We start from the raw sequence: 22278 nt of genomic DNA, 5'->3' as shown, positions 1-22278 counted from the left end.
ACAGACTACAGGCATGCTACAAGTGAAAGTCGAAGACTACACACATGCAACAGGAGATCGAAGACCAAAGATATATTGCAAAAGAAAGTCACTGTCCACAGGCATGCTACATGAGATGGTCAGAGACTACTGGTACGCTACAAATGATGGTCAGAGAATGCAGGCACACTACCTAAGATGGTTAGGGGATACAAGCACAGGAAAAAAGATGGTCAGAGACTAAATGCATGGTACATGAGATGGTCAGTGTCTGCTGGCATGCTCAAAGATTATCAGGGGCTAAACACACAAGACAAGAGATGATCAGAAACTATATGCACGGTACAAGAGATGGTGGCTGCTTGCAGGCAAATCACAAGAGATGGTCGGAGACTGCAGGCACGCTACAAGAAACGGCAAACATTCAACAGTAGATAGTAAAGACTGCTTACCTAAAAGAGAGACTACAGACATTCTACAGGACATAGTTGGGAGACTGCAGACATTTTACAGATGTTTAGAGACTGAACCTACTATAAGGGATGTGGCCCCTGGGTTGAAGAATTAGCATCGAAGGGTTGGAACACGTCAGGTCGTAAAGATTTGTGCTCACCTGCCCTTTCCTGGTGCCCAATAAATAAGGTGCATTGGGACACACAAGATGGCGTGACACAGGGATGAGGAATGCTTAGAGGCAGGAATGTTTGTCACAGGAAGGGTGAAACAATATTAAATTAATTTCCTTACTTTCCTTACCGGTATGGGTCTTCATATGTTCATCAAAGTATTGCTTCATGTTGAAGTCTTTCCCACACCACTGGCACATGAACTGCTTGTGACCGATATGTATGCTCATGTGTGACCGCAGTTGGTACTTGTACTGGAATCGTTCATGACAATTCTGGTAGAGAAGAATAAAAAAAAAAAAAGGAAAATTATAACAAATCATCACAACATCATCTTTTAGAGCAATGCTGCAAAATAGTAACATCCAGAATAAATAAAAACTGTTCCACCCTTTGTGAAAATATAAAACATATAAAATATAGACAAACAAAAAAATCCCTTTTCACCACTCCATTTTTTTTTTAAAAAATGGACAAATCAGCCAAAATATTAAAACTACACAGGTGAAGTGAATAACATTGATTGTTTGGTTACAATGCCACTTGTCACAGCATGGGAGAACACAGTCATAGGTAACATCGAAAAATGTTAGTTGTGCCAAAGCAGTACCCTGATAATTCATTTATTCTCTGATTTCATTCTAAAATAAGGCATTTATGCTCTCTAATTATACAGCATTATAACTATACATCTGCAGTGTGAGACCAGCTAAAGAAATGTTGTATCTGACTTCTAATCTTACAAAGTTTGGATTTCTCAATGTTCTCCCGGCTGGAGGAAGCTGTACCTGAATATCTGCAATGTAAGGATCCCCCCTGCTTCTCATTCTGTGAATCTGTGCTTTTAACATATCTCTCATTGCCCTGTCAGTTATCAGACATGATATAAGGAAGCAAAGCCCTGCCTGTGCCAAGATGGCCGTCTCCATACAAGTCATAGTAAGCCAGCAATGGGGAAAATATTTGCAGGAGGACCACAAGCCATTTTTTGGTACCTCTGACCTAACTTTCACCAATTCTGCTGGTGTAAATTCTGTAAATTCTCACCTCACACTTGAAGGGCTTCTCCCCAGAGTGCTGCAGAGAATGGACCTTCAGAGACATGCTGCGTTTAAAAGACTTTCCACATGTTTCACAAGTGAATGGCATGTCCTTAGTATGGGCTGTAAAGTAGAAAGAATGCGAGATGGCAACTTACATGGTGAAGAAAACAAAAATGCAATCTGCACAGTATGAAGAAAGAACATAATTAAAGTATAACTCTGGGTTATATACCGTAAATATTGTCTAAACACAACAATCATTTGTATACTTTGTGAGATTTCCTCCAGATCTAATCTAGAGTCAAACCGGATTACTGTAACTTTCCCACACAGACCCCCTGCACAGGCTATATACAGCATAGTGGTGATATCACTGCTACATTACAATATAATATTTAAGTTTGAACACTATAAATGTATATCCTTTGTGACTACAGAGCAACAAATTTAAATAAACTTTTTGAACACAGAACTTAACTTAAAAGCCCAGAACCAGACATTCTAATACCATCTTAAATTCGTTATTGCACTGCCTGTATCCACTGCCTGTCTCAAAAAAAAAATACTACTGCACAATCTGGGTTTGCCGTCTCCAGGCTGTCACTTCACAAAGTTCCTTGACCTATGGTTCTCATTGTGCCAATGTTACATTGCAGGATCCCCTAGAGCCACTGAAGCCACCCCTACGGGCATACTGCCATGCCACCCCTTCCCAAGGATTGCAACCTGATGTAATGATGCTCAAAGCCTGACACACGCAGGCAGATCTAAAGCCTAGATAGGTTAGCCAATCCCCAACTATTCAGAGGACATGTACATTTTATCATTTGAAAATAATCCAATTATGTTACTGCTATTAGCTGAATACAGCAATCTGATTGGCTGATTAAACTTACTGCGTGTTACTTCCATTGTTATGTGGATACTCACCGACAAGGTGCTTGCGGACATGAGCCATCGTGTAGAATTTCTTTTCGCAGATGTCACAGGAGAACTTCTTCTCTGCGTAACCGTGTACAATCTTATTGTGTTCGTGCAAGGACCAGAGCTTCTTAAAGGTCTTCCCGCATGTTAAACACTAAAAAGAGGGCAAAGCACAAACATTATTCAGAAATTGTATTATTTTCTTAAAGCAATATAGTTGACTTTCCCAACTTTTTTTACAAGAAGATGAAATATATATGAAATCTCGGGGAGGCCCTGCAATTCATTGGGGTTATTGGGGGGAAAAAATGCCCCTAACAACTCTAGTCGGAATGCCATTCTGAGACATCTTAAAGAGAACTGGTGTCATGTTGCTCTGCTAAATGATGTTGGCCTTGGGACAATGGAGGCTCCATCAGAAGAACAGAAGAAAAACAATCAGCCACAGGTCACAGGACCCCTAGGAGGATGCCCAGGGTTCCACGCAATTGTGGTTACAAATGGTTGGTCTACAAGTCAATAATGTCAATGTAACTAGACTTAGGCTGCGTACACACAGCGCCATTCTGCTCTATGGAGAGGGGAGAACGATGGAGCGGCACCCCGCTGTGCTCTCTCCCCTTCACTTTCATTGCAATTGTTCCTCGGCTGTGGGTCTGCCAGGACGGTCGTCAGAACGATGGACGACGAGAGCTGTACACACACGCCAGATTCTAGTCTGGTATCAGCGCTGAGATGATTATCAGACGAGAATCATGACATGTGTACATAGCAATACAAAATGTTATTATATACTGAATACAAGGACATCTTAAAAACTCTGTTCTGCTTTTGAAAAAACAGAAACTAAAGAGAAAGAAAAAATAAATAAAACACATCGTTATTAAAAACAAACAGGAAGGTAGTACCAAGTAACAATACATTTTGTGCTGTGAATTCACCATCCCCTTCCAATTGTGTGCTTCTTCCTGCACGTTACAGATTGTAAGCTCTTCAGGGCAGGGTTCTCTCCTCCTCCTGTGTCACTGTCTGTATCTGCCATTTACAACCCCTATTTAATGCACAGCGCTGCGTAATATGTTGGTGCTATTAAAATACCTTTTAACAACAATAATATAGTATCCCAAAGCCTCAGCTGTTACCAGAAAAGATGAAATATTTTACCATAAGCAAAACATTTTTTACATTGTTGCTGCCTTTATTTTTTTCCTCTTAAAATTTTAAACCAAAGGCAGCGGGTTTGTTACAATAGAACAACAAAACCCGCTACAGCAATATTTCTTCTGAATGCCACTTGCAGTTGTGCCCCATTGCATGAGTTTAGATAATTTTCTAAATTATTTACAGTTATGCAAGGTGACTAGCATATATTTGTATCACACAACAATACCCTTAGGAAGACCCAGACTGACCTCTTACTATAAAATCAAAAGCACTGTATATACTCCCGTATAATACAAGATTTTTTTAGGCCTGAAAATGCTACTACAAAAAGAATCAGTTTATATTCACACCATTAGATGGCACTGTATCCTAATGTAAAATGTTTACCAAACTTTTGCCATCTAAGATCTCAGATCTGCGATGGGAGAGTAGGCGGGGTTATGGCATCATGACGTCACTATAGGGGAGGTTTAACCCCCCTTTGAGAGACACCCGGCTCCCTGCGCATGCGCGGTACGGAGCAGGTAATTTTAGTGGTCTGCAGGACCAAAAAAAGGTTGGCGACCATTGATCCAAGATGTTTACTGTTTGGAACCCAAAAGATGGACACAGTGCCATCTACTGGTAACCATCAACCATGCACAAAAGTTCTGACCCATAATTTCCAAAAAATGTATTCTGTAACAGGGAGGTAAAAATATAAAAAAAATAATATTAATCCTATGTTATTGTTTTTTCTCCCATTGAAAAAATGTTTTAAAATACCACAAATTATCTATTTTTTTTTTCACTTTTTAGTTTATTTATTGGTTTAGTTTATTGGTTAATTTATGATGGTAACGGTTTTGAATGTTAACAATGACGACTACATTTTGGGCCCTAGGTTTATATCACAATTCAGCAACATAGCGGATCTAGGAGTTGTAGTCCACTTACATGCACAGCACAGGTGATTGTCTTCCCTTGCTTTAGGCTGTTCTGTCCAGACCTTGGAGACTTAGGCGTCACCAGATTTCACCTGCTGGTTATATAGCATCTGCTTAACCAGTCCCAGCCCGTATAAAGCTGTGCTCAGTCAGACTGAGCTGCCTGCCCTGACCTGCTCCGGTTTCTGATTCTGCCTGACAACTTTGTACTATGCTCCAGTTTCCTCGGCGGTCAGCTGCCATCTGCACGGGTGTGTCTGGGGGCCGCAACCTGGGAGCCACCTGCAGCAAAGCCCATCACCCCTTGCGGGATGCTCTGGTGAACACCAGGTGGTTCCTTAGACTCTGCGTGTCAGCTCACACCTCGGCCAAATGTACAGATAGCACAGAGGTCCACTCTCCTGAGTATTCGTGGCATCTGCTGTGACAGTTTATACTTGAGTCAATGTAGGTTTACTTTTTTTTTTTTTGGTCAAAGTAGGAATCTTTTTTATATTCAGATCAGACTATATTCAAGTAAATACAACAATATTAAAAAAGGATGGAGGGAGAGAAATGTTATTTGTAACTAGGCTTATACAAGAGTTCAGATGTTTCAATTGTTCAAAGTTACTGGTAAATAAGTTTTACTAAAGCTTAACTTATTCTGCAATGTGTTTACTAAAGGCAATGATGATTAATAATAAAACCTGTGTTTGCCAGCCAGTGGTCCGCAAAATATTTTTGGTGGTCCACAGAAAAATTTGGACAAATTTTTATGTTTTAATAATAAAACAAAAACAGTATTTTAATTCTTTTATTCTGAATTACATTTTTTTGTCTTTATTTTGCACAAAATTCATGAACTGTACTAGAGACAGAAAATAAAGGGAGGCGCAGCATGACGTCAGTGTAGTCTTAAGTTGCATGAGGCAACCGTTACCGAGCCGTACGCTTCAGTATTGTTTCCACCATTACAACAGTCACCCCGCTCTGCCAATACCAGTTCTCATTCTTCAATTGTTTTATTTTATTTGTTTAGTTCTCACATGCTTTTAGGCAAGTATGACCTTAACTGTGTATTTTCTTTACCTGTTATATTTATTGGCATCAAATGGCTTGGCTTTGATAACTTTCATATCTTGTTTGGTCTTGGAATTAAATTAACCCATAATGAGTGAGAAAAAGCAAAACAATATTTTGCATTTCGTTAGTAATACCAAAGATAACGCAACTAATTATATTAGTAACAATAGTAATACTTCACTTAACCGTGAGCTGATTAATGAATCAGAGCCGCCAGTCATTGTCAGCACCATTTGGAAGATCATTACATTACAAATAAAATTATCTTTTTAAAAAATTCATATTAATGGGCAGCAGGATTTAAAACTTTGAATTGAGTGGTCCATGAGGTCCGAAAGGTTGGCGAGCGCTGAATCATCAAACAGTTCTGTCTAAACCAGTGACGGAAAGAAGTACCGTATTTTTCGCCCTATAAGACGCTCCGGAATATAAGACGCACCCAATTTTAAAGGAGGAAAATCTAGAAAGAAAAGATTCTGAAAGAATATTCCCCTTCTGATCACTCATGTGCCATTCAAATTCCCTTTCTGATCACTCTATGCCTTTCAAATTCCCTTTATGATCACTCTGTGTCATTCAAAATTCCTTTCTGATCACTCTTTGTCATTCAAATTCCCCTTCTGATCACTCTGTGCTTTTTTTCCACTGTACGGCAGTTAGGACAGGGAACAGCAGGTGGCGCTGTGCCGGCTTCTTTCGCTCTGCTTTACAGACAGGAGAAGACACGTGCTGCTGCCAGAGAGAAGAGGAGACAGACGCTGCTGCAGCCAGAGACACACGCAGGATTGGGTGAGTATATTATTTTAGTTATTTTATCACACCTTTGTCGTATAGGACGCACTAACTTTTCCCCCCCAGTTTTGGGGAAGAAAAAGTGCGTCTTATACTGCAAAAAATACGGTATTTGATCCCCGCTGATTTTGTGTGTTTGCCCTCTGACAAAGAGATGACCAGTCTATAATTGTATTGGTAGGTTTATTGTAGCTGGGAGAGACAGAACAACAAAAGAACCCTAAAAAAAAAAACAGTGCTCAAAAGTCAAAGCTTGATGTGCATTGTAAGGATTGAAATAAGTATTTGATCCCCTATCAACCAGCAAGATTTCAGGCTCCCAGGTGTCTTCCTTGTATGCAGGTAACCAGCTGAGATTAGGAGGACCCTCTGTAAGGGAGCGCTCCTAATGCAAGCTTGTACAGTACCTGTATAAATAACACCTGTCCACAGAAGCAATCGATCAGATTCCAAACTAGCCACCATGGCCAAGACCAAAGAGCTGTCTAAGGATGTCAGGGACAAGATTGTAGACCTACACCAGGCTGGACTGGGCTACAAGACTGTCGCCAACCAGCTTGGTGAGAAGGTGACAACAGTTGGCACGATAATTTGCAAATGGAAGAAACACAAAATAACTGTCTCCCTCGGTCTGCGGCTCCATGCAAGATCTTCCCTCGTGGAGTTGCAACGATCATGAGAGCGGGGACGAAGCTACCCAGAACTACAAGGGGGGAACTTGTCAATGATCTCAGGGCAGCTGGGACCATAGTCATTACCAATTGTTTTCTTAACACACTGCGCCGTAAAGGCCAGAAACCGTGTCGAGCCCGCAAGGTCCCCCTGCTCAAAACAACACATGCACAGGCCCATCCACAGTTTGCCAGAGAACATCTGAATGATCCAATGGAGAACTGGGTGAAAGTGTTGTGGTCAGAGAAGACCAAAATTGAGCTCTTTGGCATCAACTCAACTCGCCGTGTTTGAAGGAGGAGGAATGCTGCTTATGACCCCAGGAACACCATCCCCACCGTCAAACATGGAGGTGGACACAATATGCTATGGGGTGTTTTTCTGCTAAGGGGACAGGACACCTTCAATGCATCGAAAGGACAATTGACGGGGCCATGTACTGTCAAATCTTGGGTGAGCACCTCCTTCCCTCAGCCAGGGCATTGAAAATTTGCAAATGACAATGACCCAAAACACAGGACCAAGGCAACAAAGGAGTGGCTCAGGAAGAAGCACATGAATGTCCTGGAGTAGCCTAGCCATATGGGGACCAAATACTTATTTTACTCCTTACAATGCACATCAAGCTCTGACTTTTGAGCACTGGGTTTTTGAAGGTTCTTTTGTTGTTATTCTGTCTCTCACATCTACAATAAACCATTACAATTATAGACTGGTCATTTCTTTGTCAGAGGGCAAACGTACAAAATCAGCAGGGGATCAAATACTTATTTCCCTCCCTGTAACATGGTTGTTAGTATAATCAGAAACTGCCCAGTGCTTAGCGCTCTCGGTTTTGCAGCTCTGGAGCCACACAGGTATTTTTCCCAGAAATGTTTTTTCAAGCTGTAGGTGGGTGGCAGCCTCAATATTGTGACCCAACTTTTCAGTGACCACCAAAAAACAGCCAGATGGTTACTAAAAAGTGCCAGGAAGATTCTAAACTTGGCCAGGATTCTATCTGCAGGGAGTTTGTATGTTCTCCCTATGTTTGCATGGGTTACTGGGCACTATGACATATGACTATGGTAGGGCCTATGGTAGGATTGTGAGCCCTTTTTTAGGGAAAGCTAGTGATATGACTATGGACTTTGTACAGCGCTTTTTAATATGTTGGTGCTATATAAACATAAGGTAATAACTATCTTATTATAATACAGTATTTATATAACGCAGACATATTACACAGCACTGTACAAAGTCTATAGCCCTGTCAGGAGCTCACAATCTGTCCCTATCATAGTCATATGTCATTAATATAGTCTAAGGCCAATTTTGGGTGACCCTAGCAAACAGTGAATGACTTCCAGGTTTGCTGGATCACCCAGCTTTACCGAAAAAAAGTGTATTCTCTCCAGCCTTGGAGAGCTTTAACAAATTGGTCCCAATGTCTAATTTAAAAGCCACCCAAATATTCGCACATAAAACCTACCGATCGGTGTAATTACCACTAATGAATTTGAAGTTGTTACAACAAGGATCCAGTGCACAGGAATTCAGGGTTTAAGCAGTTTTTCTTGTTCCGGTGACAATGTTTTTTTTTTTGTGCACACTTGCGCCTTATTAAGTTTAATTCCGCTTTAAGGGAAAGCTTGCATTCTGCTTTAAGTGAATGATTCAACCCTTATGAATAAGAGATATTATTGTGATAAATTTGTATCCGCTCCAGTTATTTGTATGACATTACGCAGAGAGGTCACCCCGAGCTTGTAGTGAGCAGAGAAGGCCAGGAATGGAGTACCAGGAGACATATGGAAACAGATGGGGCAGGGCGGACGTTTCATGGGACATTAGCCATCCCTCGACACAGAATGGTTCTGCTCAATGAGGCAGCCAGACGGGCAGCAGATTGTGACCCAAAGCGCAATGCCTATGCAGAACTTGTGTCCTTCAATGAATAGCAGACAGGACGCAACAAAATCCCCCTTTATCTCTGCTGAAAAGTATTTTTAATGGGTTTGTGTGGATAAAAAAATAGAAACTCCGTCAGTGCATTGTGAAGGAATGACATAAGTGGCGGAAGTGACTTTCACAGGCGGGTGGCCATTTTATCAGTGACTACACGTACTCTCCCCCCCCACCTGTCAATGCATCACGTCTGCTGGTCACAGTAGAGGATACCACAGTCATGGAGGCATGGGGAGAAGGGAGACAATACAATGCAGCTTTTACCTATCCTTCCTTTCTGCCCACCTACCTACCTTATGGACAGCCACTCTCCTTCTCCTGCATCTCTTTGTAGTTCTCTCCATTGGCTTCCATTTCACCTGAGAATCAAATTCAAGCTCCTGTGCTTTGCCTTCAAATCCCTCCATGGTTATTGTCCCACTTACCTTTCTGACCTGAATAAAAAATACCCCCCCTAGCAGCTCTCATTCCATATCCCCCTCCTAATGTGTTATACTTCCCCCACCTCCTAGATTGTAAGCTCTTCTGGGCAGGGTCCTCTACCCCTCCTGTGTCACTGTCTGTATCTGTTTTTTTATTTGCAGCCCCGATTTAATGTACAGCTCTGTGCAATATGTTGGTGCTATATAAATCCTGTTTATTAATAATAATAATATAGAGATGTACATCAACAAATGACAACCATACCCTAAAAATCAGATTGTATGCAGCCTGTTCATTTTAACATTATCATTTAGTCATTCTACCAGAGGTGTGCAGTATGGAACGCACATGGCATGCAAAATAAAACAGGTCAGGTAAGTACTCTTTAGGGTATTACCAGTGTGTTGCCAACGCATTCAAAAAAAAAAAAAAAAATACCCTTATTACTGAATGGCTGATTGTATGGTAATGGAACAGTCTGGCCTTAAAATTTATAGGAAAATATTTTTTTTACAGATGCATTTGACCTGCTGCTGACCTCCTCCAGGCTCTGCTTTAGATTGGAAGGGGATTCCAATAGACTTGTATGGTTATGTTTATTCAACTTGAAGCAAACAAAATTGATGAATCTCTGATCCCCCTTTTTCTAGGCTGTTTAAAGTAGAACTTCAGACAGCATGAAACAGTCACAGTTCTGCTCAACTCCTGTCTACGGATTCAGGTTGTAGGCTGGGAACATATAAGTTCTCTGCAGGCAGAAGGAAGCATTTTCTCAGTCTCCTCTCGCCATATCTCAGTGTTTTTCAACCATGGCTCCCATTAATAAGCAGTTTGTGCCTCTCAGGTAAATTTATTGCTACTTGGTTATCTGTAAGGGTGACATTCTTCTCACTAGCCACCACATTAATATACTGTATCTGTGGATATATTAATTATAGAAGGGGTTCCCTGAAGACCTGAAAGTTATTTTAAGGATTCCCCCATGTTAAAATGTAGGGAAAGGCTGCCCCTAGAAGGAGTACTGTACTGATGAGAGAGGTAATGAATGCCTCTGCATTTTCTGCTGCCGAGCACTTACTGGAAACCACAACAGGCAGTAACTAATGTTTTTCAGGCTTTGCAAGTGGCTGCAACCTTAGCAAAGTGTTGCATTGTTTCACTGCTCAAAACTGCTTACAAAATCCTCTAATGTGAACAACGTTTTAGGCTACATTCAGGCTGGCAGGGAAAATGCAGTGCGGTTAGCGCTTCGTCACACCAGCAAACCGCTGCCAAGGGAAGATGCTACATGCAATGAATGAGGGTGGGTAAAAGTGGCTGACCGCTGACAAATCTGCAAACACTGGTTCTTTAAGAATGCTGGGGAAGTGCTGAGTGTGACAGTATTATCACACAGTATTTATATAGCGCCGACATACTACTCAGCGCTGTACAAAGTCCATAATCATGTCACTAGTCTCTCCAATGGGCTCACAATCTAATGTCCCTACCATAGTCATTATCACAGTCTAAAGCTACGTACACACTTCCAATTATTATCGTTGTTAAACGAACGACGATCCTGCACGATATCTGCGAACGATCATATAGCACCGATCCTGCACATACAGATAACGACACGATCATTCGTAGATATTGTACACACAATAGATACGATTGTTTGAGCGATACAGGGAGTGACGTGCACGACAGGAAGTGAACGAACGTTCGTTCGTCACGCATGCTCAGACCATGGACGATCAACGAACGATCGTACACACGAACGATGGTCAACGATCGTCGTCCAATCCGATCCGCCGGTCTGGTCGTTCGTTTCCAACGACTTTCCTCGTTCGTCGGCGTCGTTGGTTACTTTTTTTTACGAACGATTTTTGCCCAATCGATCGTTCGTCGTTCATTTTGAACGATAAAAATTGGAAGTGTCTACGCAGCTTAAGATTGTTAATGTTTCCTTTTTTTTGGGGGGGGGGGGGGTTGATAGTAAGGCAATTAACCTAACTGCATGTTTTTGGATTGTGGCCTGGGGGAAACCCACACAAACACAGGGAGAACCTGTAAACTCCATGCAGATTGTGTCCTGGTTGGGATTTGAACCTGGGACCTAGCACTGCAAGGGCCAGATTGGTAACCACTGAGCCATGGATCTGCCCATAGGTAATAATTTGATCTGGAATTTTTTTTAGAGAGAGCTGCAGCTTGTCAGTTCTGCTGGCAGAAAGTTGGGAGTGTAAAGATACAAAATAAGTAAAACATACAATGTATAAATCTCTCTCATCCTCCAAGAAGAGCTGCCAGGCTGATCAGAGTCACAGACAGCTCTCTCTCCATGAAGCTAGAACCTGATGAGAGCCAGAGGGGCCAGAAGTTAACTTTGCAGGGTGATCCACCCAAACAAACCAGCCTAGAGAGAACACTGCTGGGATTTATCCTTATAATGTAACAAGGGGTAAATATATATTTTTATTGTGTATAGTAATGGCCTTCTAGGATAAATTGAATTTAGTTAGGGATATTTTCAACCCGCAGTTAAACTGGAAGATTGTTTGTTATTTAGTCCCAACCACTTTGCACCCGAAGCAGTAATGAGGCGTTACAAACGTGCATTTATAGGTGTTTGTTAAAATCCTTTAGTAAGTGCTGCTGATCTTGCTGATCTTTTACACGGGCCCCAAAGGATTATGGGTCGTTTGATATATTACACCAGAACTTTACACATGGTGATTCTTTGTTGTCCTTCAGAACTCTGAACTACTTTGCAGTTGCTGATGCAGTTGGAAAGCGTTCTTATTCACGTCTATGGAAGCAGTTAAGCAGCAGACCATTCTGAGATTTCTGCAGGAATATCTCACAAACATCAGCATTTCTGGAGCTACAGAGATCTCCCTTCATCAGGACTAGAATAATATAAAAAAAATGAAGTTCTAGGCTTGGCTGCAGGATCAATGAAAATCAGATGTCTGAGATGCCAATTTCAGCTCCTTATATTGGTATTAGGCCTTCTCCTATCAAAATTTTTTCTTTGCATAGCCAAAGTTTTGGTTCTGTACATGCTATACATACATAGAAGGGGTCTGTATATCATTTCTTTTTCTTTCTTTTTTTTTTGCAATTAACAGGTAGTCCCCAGGTTACATATATACGAGATAGGGACTGTAGGTTTCTTCTTGAAGGTGAATTTGTATGTAAGTCGATTTAATAAATGCAATCAGGACAGATGTTTGTCTCAACATTATATTAGGCAGCGTGGTGTCAGTTACTGTATAAAATCCTCACTGTGGGCTAATTACAAACAAAGCAAAAAAAAAAAAAAAAATCATGGAGCCTAAAAATCCATTATTTTCTGTAGCAAGCTGTGCTCCAATATGCAAAAAGAAATTGCAAAATTTGTCTTGGTCATTAAAGAGTTACAAGAGTCTACAGATCAGCTCAGCTCCTAAGATTACCCACAACCTCAGCTGTGTTTAGCAAAAGAATTCTTCTGCAAGTCATGCAAACCGCGACCCCCCCAAGCCTCCGTCCTGCACACAAGGGCACAGGGAAGAGCTGTTCGTATCTGGTATGTTGGATGTCTTTAACCAGGGTACTACCTGTATTATTTTCCCCAGAATATTTTTAAGCTAGGTGGAAGAAGCTGTGGCCGCCCCTGTATTGTGACCCAACTTTTCAGTAACAACTCAAAAACAGCCTGGGTGGTGCACTGGGCTAAAAGGACCCCAGGAGAACACTGCAGTGGCAATGGCAGCATGCTGAGTGATATTTACCTTTATAATGGGAGCTGTATGCATTTTTGTCATTATATGCTCATGTCTAGGCCGCACAGTTTTGTTAGAGCTTTGTTTTCAAGTGACCCGGTTATGAATTTTTACTCATCCCACTCACATATCCTGAAGGAAATAGGAATTTATTATACTATACTATACTACACCCAAGCTGCCTAGCTCTGATCCTGGAAAAAGGTCCTCAGAAATCTGTTGGGAAATAGGCACTGGCCTCCATGTTAATACAGGTGACAGAAACGCCATGGAGGTCGGAGAGAGAAACCAGAGAGCACTGCGGGGTACCTAAGAGAGATCAACAGTTGTTGTGGGAAGTGTTTACTGGGATCAAAGCAAAGTGTGATTGGCAAGAAAGGGTCATTATTAGTTTTTATACAGGATGTAAAATGTGGAAAAAATGTTAAATTGATGGCAGGGTCTTTAAAGGGTAAAAGAACTTTCTTATTTCATTGTGAAAGATGGTGAGCCTCCCCGAATACTTATGTCAAATATCCCAGGAGGTTTCTGGTGCCTTCTGCACATGCTTGAGATCCAGGCATGCACAGAAGGCGCTTTCTCTTTCAATGGGGGAAGAAAAGCCGATCTCACGCATGAGAAGTGATCGACCCTCTTTTTTCCCCCCAATTTACAGCCAATTTTGCGGCAACGAAGTGCGAGATCAGGTGATGTAGCTAGAAGAAGGATGATGGACGAAGATCGTGGCGCCCGGAGCCGGGACAAATATGGATTCCAGAACGGTGTGGGACCAAACTGAGAATTTATTGAGTAATGTTTTTTTTTGTTTTAAGTTTAATTCCACTTTAAAGTACCAATCTATTAAGGAAATTAATAAAGGATAAGCCTAATAAAAGTAACAATTGCAGGTAATCTTCACACAAATTGTATACTCCCTGAAAACACATCATATTCGCAATGATAAACTTCTCAAGCTTTCAGATAAACGTTCACAATTATCACTAATGATCCGCTAAGCTGTAAATTAGGTATGTGTCCCTTTAAGCCCAGGTATGTTGGATAAATGTCTGGCGCATCTCAGACGATTAAGCGTGCGCAGGCGGTTTTCTCTGCTGGATGTCAGATATTTGTAGCTCATTAAAAAGCTCCTCATTACAGATGCCATTTCATCCTGCTGAGCAATTCTGCTAAGGATGCCGGGGAGGCAGAATTCACCTTTTTTGTTTTCTCTATAAATCACGACTACTTCACTTATTTTCTAATACATTTCATGATTCTGGATGACGGATCAGTATTAGAGGATATTCATTGAAATTTTAGGAAGGAAGTGTCTAAATTTGGACGACCTATGCATCTTTTTTGCGAGGCCGGGGAGGCCATGAATTTGTGAGCCCTCCATGCAGGGAAGGCATCTGAAATCTGTAGCAAATTCTATTGGAAGGCTGCACAGAGCATTTAGATTTCATGTTTATATAAAATATTCAAGGTGATGATTACCTGGTTTCATCAGTGGAAGGCTAGATGCCAGCACCAATTTTTTTTAGCATCAGTGGGCCCATCTTCAGGCCAATTAAAACCTCCCTGTGACCCATTTACTAAACTTTAATTAGAATAAAACCTTAAAAACCCCTTTCTTCACCCAAATCCACTATCATCATGTGGCCCATGTTAGCACCCGGGAAGTGTTGGCATTTCCTGGAACCTCACAAACTAAACCCTAAGACCATAAAACATGTGGTGATTTCTTCTCATTTCTATTTGAAGAAATAGGAGCTGCTTGTATGTACGTAATATATATATATCAATTAAAAATAAAAAAGCAAACATACTCACTCAACCTTTTTAAACATGGCGAACCCATGAAATACTTTTCAGGTATATGGGAACCTCTTCTATAATTATCATCCCACTTACCTTTCAGACCTGATAGGAAAATACCCCTCTAGCCGTTCTCTTTGCTCCTCCAATGACCTAATAATGACTTCCTCACTCATAACCTCATCACATGCACGGCGCCAAGACTTTTCTAGAGCTGCCCCGACTCTCTGGAATGGTCTTCCTCGTCCTATTCAGCTTGCTCCTACTTTCTGCTCATTTAAAGGAGCCCTTAAAACTCAACGCTCCAACCTCACCTACCTGTCTTCTTCTGTCTCCTAAACCCTCACTACTTCCCACTATTCCATATCCCCCTCCTATTGTGTGATACTTCCCCCACCTCCTAGATTGTAAGCTCTTCTGGGCAAGGTCCTCCTCCTGTGTCACTGTCTGTCATTTGGAACGCCTATTTCATATACAGCACTGGGTATTATGCTGGCGCTATATAAATACAGTTTTTTATTAATATTATTATTAATAATAATAATAATATATAAACAGGTCACAGTATTTTAGTGTGATGGCCAATAGGAAGAATGTCTCTTACATTGCTGGCTGTTAGGAAGAATGTCACAGATATGTTACAGATAGCCAAAAAGATCATTGGGGTCACTTATACTGACCTGAGAGGCACAAACTGCTCATTGCTCAAGGAACCCATAGCGCCCCCTGGAGGAACCCTGGATGAGAAACACTGCTCCCGAGCTACCAACCTACATTTGAGAGCAGTATCAAAACCTATCTACCTATTATGTGGGAGAAGAACCAGATTTGTAAGTGTAATTTAATAGCAGCAGAAAGAAGACCGGTGTTCAGACCTGCCCGATAGAGGTGTGCCGTGTGTGAATCTTAGCAATGGATGAATACCAAACTTTTGGCATGTAAAATCTAATTTGTATGTCATCTGTTCATTTAACCATTTGCCTGGAGTTTAGCATTATGTATGTTGCCAAGCATTTTAGATTATTTTGTTTAATTACATTCAAATGTGCAAAAAGTAAAAAAAAAAAAAAAAAAAAAAAAAATGGCAAAATTGGCTCCTTAATGGCTCTCTAATGGCTCTCTAATAGCAATTTGTGTATATTGTATAAGCTGCAAAATGCATCAACAAGCATGGAAGGGTGCTGTTATACTGCACAATAATGTCCATGATATGACTTGTAGGACTTTAGCCCCTAAATGGTCTTTGAGCACTGGGTCCTAGGTTCAAATCTCAGGCAGGACTATCTGCATAGAGTTTGTATGTTCTCCTTGTCTTTGCAAAACACAGCTGAGCAACATCTTGTAACTTCAATGACCAGCACAAACTCTGCAGTTGTTTCTTTTTGCATATAAAGCACAGCATGCTACAGATGTTAATGAATGTCTAGGCTCCATAATGTTTATTTTTTTTGCTTTGTTTGTGATTAACTCACAGTGAGGATTTTAAACAGTAACTAACACCACACTGCCTAATATGTTGAGACAAACATCTGTCCTAATTGCATTTATTAAACTAATGTACCTGTTCCGACTTACATACAAATTCAACCTAAGAACAAACCTACAGTCCCTATCTCGTATGTAACCCGGGGACTACCTATAATTAAACCCACATACCAAGTGCTACTGTAAAGGTTACAATACCCTGTGTTTGCAGAAGGCTGTACAACACACAAGCAGCAGCCTGGGTCTTCCGAAGTTCTACTCTTCCCCCTGCACACTACCTTCAATCAGAGTGCACGAGGTAGTGAAGAATCACTGAAAACCATTTATTAGTGGAGGTGGGTGGAGAGTCTAGAGTTGTGCTTTAGGCTACAGGAAACTATATTAAAAAAATATTCCCCAATTTCTACTTTTTTTGTGAACTATGGACAGATTATTCTAAGACAAAATTCAGATGAGTTCATCTGTGAAATTTGATAAGATATGCAAGAAAAACAAAATGCGCACTTACCTTCGACTAAAAGACTAAAAAAAATAATCAGCATTTATAGACATTTTTTTCAATTAACATCAGATGTCAGCATAGAAACTTACTTGTATATTCTTTTCACAGTCTGTCTGGTGATGGAGCATGAGCTCACTCTCCAAAAGGAAGCGTTTACCGCACTTGTCACAAATCCTCATGCGACTGTGGGTGACGTTCATGTGCTTTTCCAAATACCACCTATTATTGAAAACCCTAGGGCACTTTTTACAAGGAAAGTTCTGCTTCTCCTCAAATTTGGCCTTTTGTCCCAACACATCCTGTCCTTTCTTTTTCCGCCTTCCACTGCTCCCTCGATTTCGGGAAGATTTTGATCCTTTCCTTAGCTTGGCAGTCTTGTCTTTGCCCGGTGATTTGCTTCCCTCACCTGGAGAGTTTTCATCTTTGGCCATCTCAGAAGACTCATTATTGTCCTTCTCCTCCTCCTCCTCTTCTTCTTCTTCTTCCTCTTCCTCCTCCTCTTCCTCTTCTTCTTCTTCTTCCTCACGAGGTTCTTCAATATCTTCCTCTTCGCTTGGAAGGATATCATCGTCTTCATCCTCTAGCATGTCAAGAAAATCCTCTTCTTCCTCCATGCCACCTTCTTCTTCCTCGTTTTCATCATCGCCCTCTTCCTCAGATCCCCGATCATCCCCATCGGACCGGTCCAAGACAGTCACCGGGTCTGTAGACCCTTTACCCTCAGTCCCTTTGGAAACATTTAGTGTCTGGTTATTTAAGTTGACCTCTACAATGATCTGTTCTCTGTTGTAGGACTCTTGGGTTTCTAAGTCCTCCTCAGAATCTGCACCTTCAATTTTACAGATCCTACCCCCACTCCGTTCCTCATCCTTAAAATACTGCTTAGGTGATGTGGCGTTGGGTAGATGTCCTTTGCTCACACTGTCCTCTACTCGAACAGAATAAGGGTCATTCCCTTCCCGGGCATAAATCTTTGTAGAAGGAGCATCAACCTCCTGTTTGATCTCCCTGTAGAACTGAGGCTGCATGACCGTGGCAGTATCAGTCCTAGTGTCCTCTGTGTCTAAAATGTCATTGGTCATCGTCAGGTTTAATGACCGGCTATGTATAAGTTCCTGACATGATGTCACAATTTCATTCATCTGCAACACAGCTGCAGCATTTAAAACGTCCTGCACGTTGCAGCCATTGACTAAGAGCTTAGAGGTGTAGATAAAATTCAGAATCTGCTGGAAGCCCCGAGACGTCAAGGCCTCCAAGGACAGTTCCACCCTTTGGAGCTGCTTGTTCTGGGTGAAGAGAGAATGGAAGAACTGACTGTAGGCAGCAAGGACACCCTTGTGAGCAGGAAAAGTGCTCTTCTGTTGGACCAGAACAATGTCTACATCGCAGAGGTCCGGCTGGAACAGGCGTTGCTCGTTGAGTCTGTCCATCAAACAGGTGAAGTGGAGAGCCACATCTTCCACCAGAGAATACTCCGTGGAAGGGTAGTCCGTTGTCTTCTCGACTATCAACTGTAAAAGGAAAAAGAGGAGTGTAAGAAATTATAGATGCAAGCAGATTCACATAAATATATAGGATTAAACAAAAGTGATATAGAATTTGAATTCTTCAATAGGACATTAGGGGACCTGAGTTCCCACAGCAAAGAATGGAGAAGACCATGGAGTATTGGCTCATGACATAGTAGGATGCAATGAGCAAAACCCTCCTAACTCCTGCACCCAAATAAACTATAAACTTTAAAATAGCAATGTCGTTAAGACTTTTGAAGACAGCAAGTTCTAAAGACACAGATCCCATGCTTACTGGATCCCAGTACCTTCTAATTATTTTAGTTAGCAATATCCAAATAGCAGGACTCTCTTAGGTGGTAAAATGCAAAGAGTAAAATTCATATAACTCTGTTTTCTATTAGAAAATAAGCTACAATAAATAAGGCAATAAGGCATTCAAGCTTTTGGTTCCTCGTTTTGTTCCATATCGGAGTATCTTAACAAACACACACACACACACATACATACATACATACTCTCATACACACACACCATATTAATACGATGTAGAGGCAGCAGCTATATATATCCCACTGATGTTTTAAAAAGGCTCTGGAAGCTTTGCTCCCTGAACCACCAGCTGTCAGTGACAGCCGGGTCCAGCTAAAGGCTTTCAGCTCCCAGGCTTCTGATACTGTAAAAGACCAACCTTATGGAATCAGTTCTCTTCACTAGCTTCCAGTCACCTTAATCAAATTCCTGTGCTTTGCCTTCAAATCCCTCCACAGCTTTTGCCCCACTAACCCCTTTCTGCCCCGATAAAAAAAAAAAGCCGCTTTCTTCTCTCCTCTAATGACCTACAACTGACTTCCTCACTCATAACCTCATCACACACACAGCTCCAAGACTTTTCTAGAGCTGCCCCGACTCTCTGGAATGGTCTTCCTCATCCTATTCAGGTGTCATCTGTCGTCCTTATTGATGTCATCCTCACTTAGGTGCCACAAGCAAAGGATGAAAAAAGGAACATTTCTAACTTATTGGGTGTATTTTTGTAGTATATATAAATAGTTGTAGATTCAAAAAAAGGGAGGGGACCCTAGCGGTGCATATTTTAGTGAAAGGTTTCTTCCAGGAAAATGTAAAAAGCATTTATGATACACAGAGCTTTAGCAACCAAAACATAATTCAATGAGGGATTGCATCTAATTTGGGGATCCTAAAGCCTGCAAACATGGATGCCGTAGAAGATTGGAGGGGATCACAGTCCCCCCTGATACTGTTCTGTGTTTCAATAAGCCAATAATGAGATGCCCACAACAAGCCAGCTGGAATGGCCAAACGCTTTGGAGGCCAGGAGAAGCTCCGTCATCCTCATATCTGACCCCGAGCTCCTTCCTGCCCACCCGCAGCGAGAAGAGGGGGAACGCAGGCATCCTGCGGAGTACCAGAGCCGACATGGGGTCAGCGGAATTTAATTATTATTCCTAGAATCCAGAATGTACAATGAGCATATATCGTCACTTCTCCATAAACAGGGCCAGAAGTTATCCGAGCATCTGACTGGATCTCACCGCCTGCGGTATACGACGAACCTTCGCTGTATCCTCACAACACATAATGAGGAATCAACATTTCTGCTCATTTATACAAATATTTCTGTTTCCCTCTACGGGTTCTCTATGTGACCATAACCCCAGATTATAAAGAATGTGTTGAGCTTTTGCATATATTTAAAAAATTCAAAATAAAGATTTGAAATGTCAATAAAGTAAAAGTAAACCTTGCATAGTTTTCCAGCTATTTATTGCCACAGTACTCCCCTTGACAATGCCTTTTAATGCCTAATTCTGTCCAGGGCCACCACCTATGAGATGCGGCTCAGAAATGACACCTTTACATGATTTCCGATGCCTGAGCAGTTCTGGGCTTTGTTCACTTTGCTACAAAGTTACAATGCAATCTGATTACAAGACAATGCTTCCTTCTGCTCCTAGCAAACCATCTCAGCCTAGGTAAAACAAAGGTGGCTTATTTATTGATACAAAGCTTTGTTTTTTTGCTGTATATTGCGCCACATCAGGGGTTTATCCCTGCAGCCTTGTATAGATACAGAAAGATTTCTTAATAAAAGTAAACCTTCTTCTTTGTGATGCAAAAGATTCATGTTAGGATTGCATTCTCACTTACCTTTCTGACCTGATAGAAAAATACTCCCCTAGCCGCTCTCTTCACTCCTCCAATGACCTACTAATGACTTCCTCACTTAAAACCTCATCCCACGCACGGCTCCAAGACTTTTCCAGAGCTGCCCCGGCTCTCTGGAATGGTCTTCCTCATCCTATTTGGCTTACTCCTACTTACTGCTCATTTAAAAGATCCCTTAAAACCCAACCCTTCAACCTCACCTACCCATCTTCTTCTGTCTCTTAAACCCTCACTACTCACCCACCAATCCATATCCCCCACCTGCTGTTGTGTAATACTTCCCAACCGCCTAGATTGTAAGCTCTTGGGGCAGGGTCCTCCCCTCCTCCTGTGTCACTGTCTGTGTCTGTCATTTGGAATGCCTATTTAATGTACAGCGCTACGAGATATGTTATTAATAATAATAATAATTTCCACGCAGTATTCGCCCCAGCCACTTTTAGCTGGGTGCACCACCCTGCACTGTCCAGTAATCACCCGTCTGTTACTGAAGAGTTGGGTCACAATACAGGGGCCTGGAAAGAACACTGTACATCCATATACATTAATGATGACACAGATTTTACGTACATTAATGATAATTCTATATACATTAATGATAACACAGATTTTAGGTGCATAGCATTATACATGCTGATATGCAATAGACGTTTTATGCACAGAGGGGTCACTTACAATGCATTCCCGTTCTTTTTATGACCTTTGCTTATTTATGAGGTGCTCACACTCCCAGATTGGCTGTTTTTAGTGCGTCCGGTGTTCGTGCCGCATGACCACGCATACAAATGTGAACCCAACATAAAGAACACAGATACAGCTGCTTATATGCTAATAATGCGAGGACAGCAAAGCAAACCGCCGAACAAAAAACAATTATTTTGCAGCTTTCTAAGTCCCTAGATGTGGCATTTGGTTCTTTAAGTTTCACATGGTAATCTTGCATTTCCTGTCACAATAGGACTGGATTACAGAACACCTGTGAGGGAGGCATTTTGTAGTCTTTTGAGAGCTGGGGAAAAATGCAACTGACAGCAGAGAGCGCACAGGAAGTTATCTACTTGATTTCTGGCAGGATTAAAAAGCTGAACTCCAGGAACAGCACTTTCAGCAAATTGTATTTCTAAAAAAGCAATAAAAAGATAAAAATCCATTTTATGTGAACCAAATGCATTTTAGGCCCAAATATTACTTCATAGATTTTAGCAGGGACATCATCGCTGACCTTTACATAATATGAGCAAAGAAAAGAGCTGTGGGAGGGGCTTGGCAGCTCCACCCACTACAGGCTGCCTGCAGTAAACTGCAAGAGGGGGCGGAGACAGGACCAGTCCCCCTGCACATGGAACAACAACAATGACCAGTCTTTAAAACAGGAAGCTCCTGCACAGATCTGGAAGAAATATACAAAACACACCAGGATTCCACTATGAATAAACACAGCTACTGAATGCAGAGGACAATGCTTTTCCTGGAGCTC

The 22278-nt window shown here is 41.5% G+C and overlaps 1 protein-coding gene across 2 annotated transcripts in view; it reads right to left on the bottom strand.

Annotated features, from left to right (window-relative positions):
- The window catches only part of ZBTB47 (zinc finger and BTB domain containing 47), a 49125-nt gene that overhangs the window by 11585 nt on the left and 15262 nt on the right, over nucleotides 1–22278 (bottom strand). Inside the window, exons 2-5 of one of the 2 annotated variants that reach the window (XM_072412998.1) lie at nucleotides 17187–18611; nucleotides 2579–2726; nucleotides 1653–1768; nucleotides 727–880 (exon numbers count right to left, since the gene is read on the bottom strand). In XM_072412998.1, the coding sequence (XP_072269099.1) occupies nucleotides 727–880; nucleotides 1653–1768; nucleotides 2579–2726; nucleotides 17187–18611 (1843 nt within the window). The remainder of the gene's footprint in view (nucleotides 1–726; nucleotides 881–1652; nucleotides 1769–2578; nucleotides 2727–17186; nucleotides 18612–22278) is intronic. The other variant, XM_072412999.1, reaches the window with a different exon arrangement.

The sequence above is a fragment of the Pyxicephalus adspersus genome, chromosome 5 (assembly GCF_032062135.1).
Source record: "Pyxicephalus adspersus chromosome 5, UCB_Pads_2.0, whole genome shotgun sequence".
NCBI classification, from domain to species: domain Eukaryota; kingdom Metazoa; phylum Chordata; class Amphibia; order Anura; family Pyxicephalidae; genus Pyxicephalus; species Pyxicephalus adspersus.
Note: the sequence above shows the minus strand (reverse complement) of the source record. Positions and strands in the feature narration are given on the sequence as shown.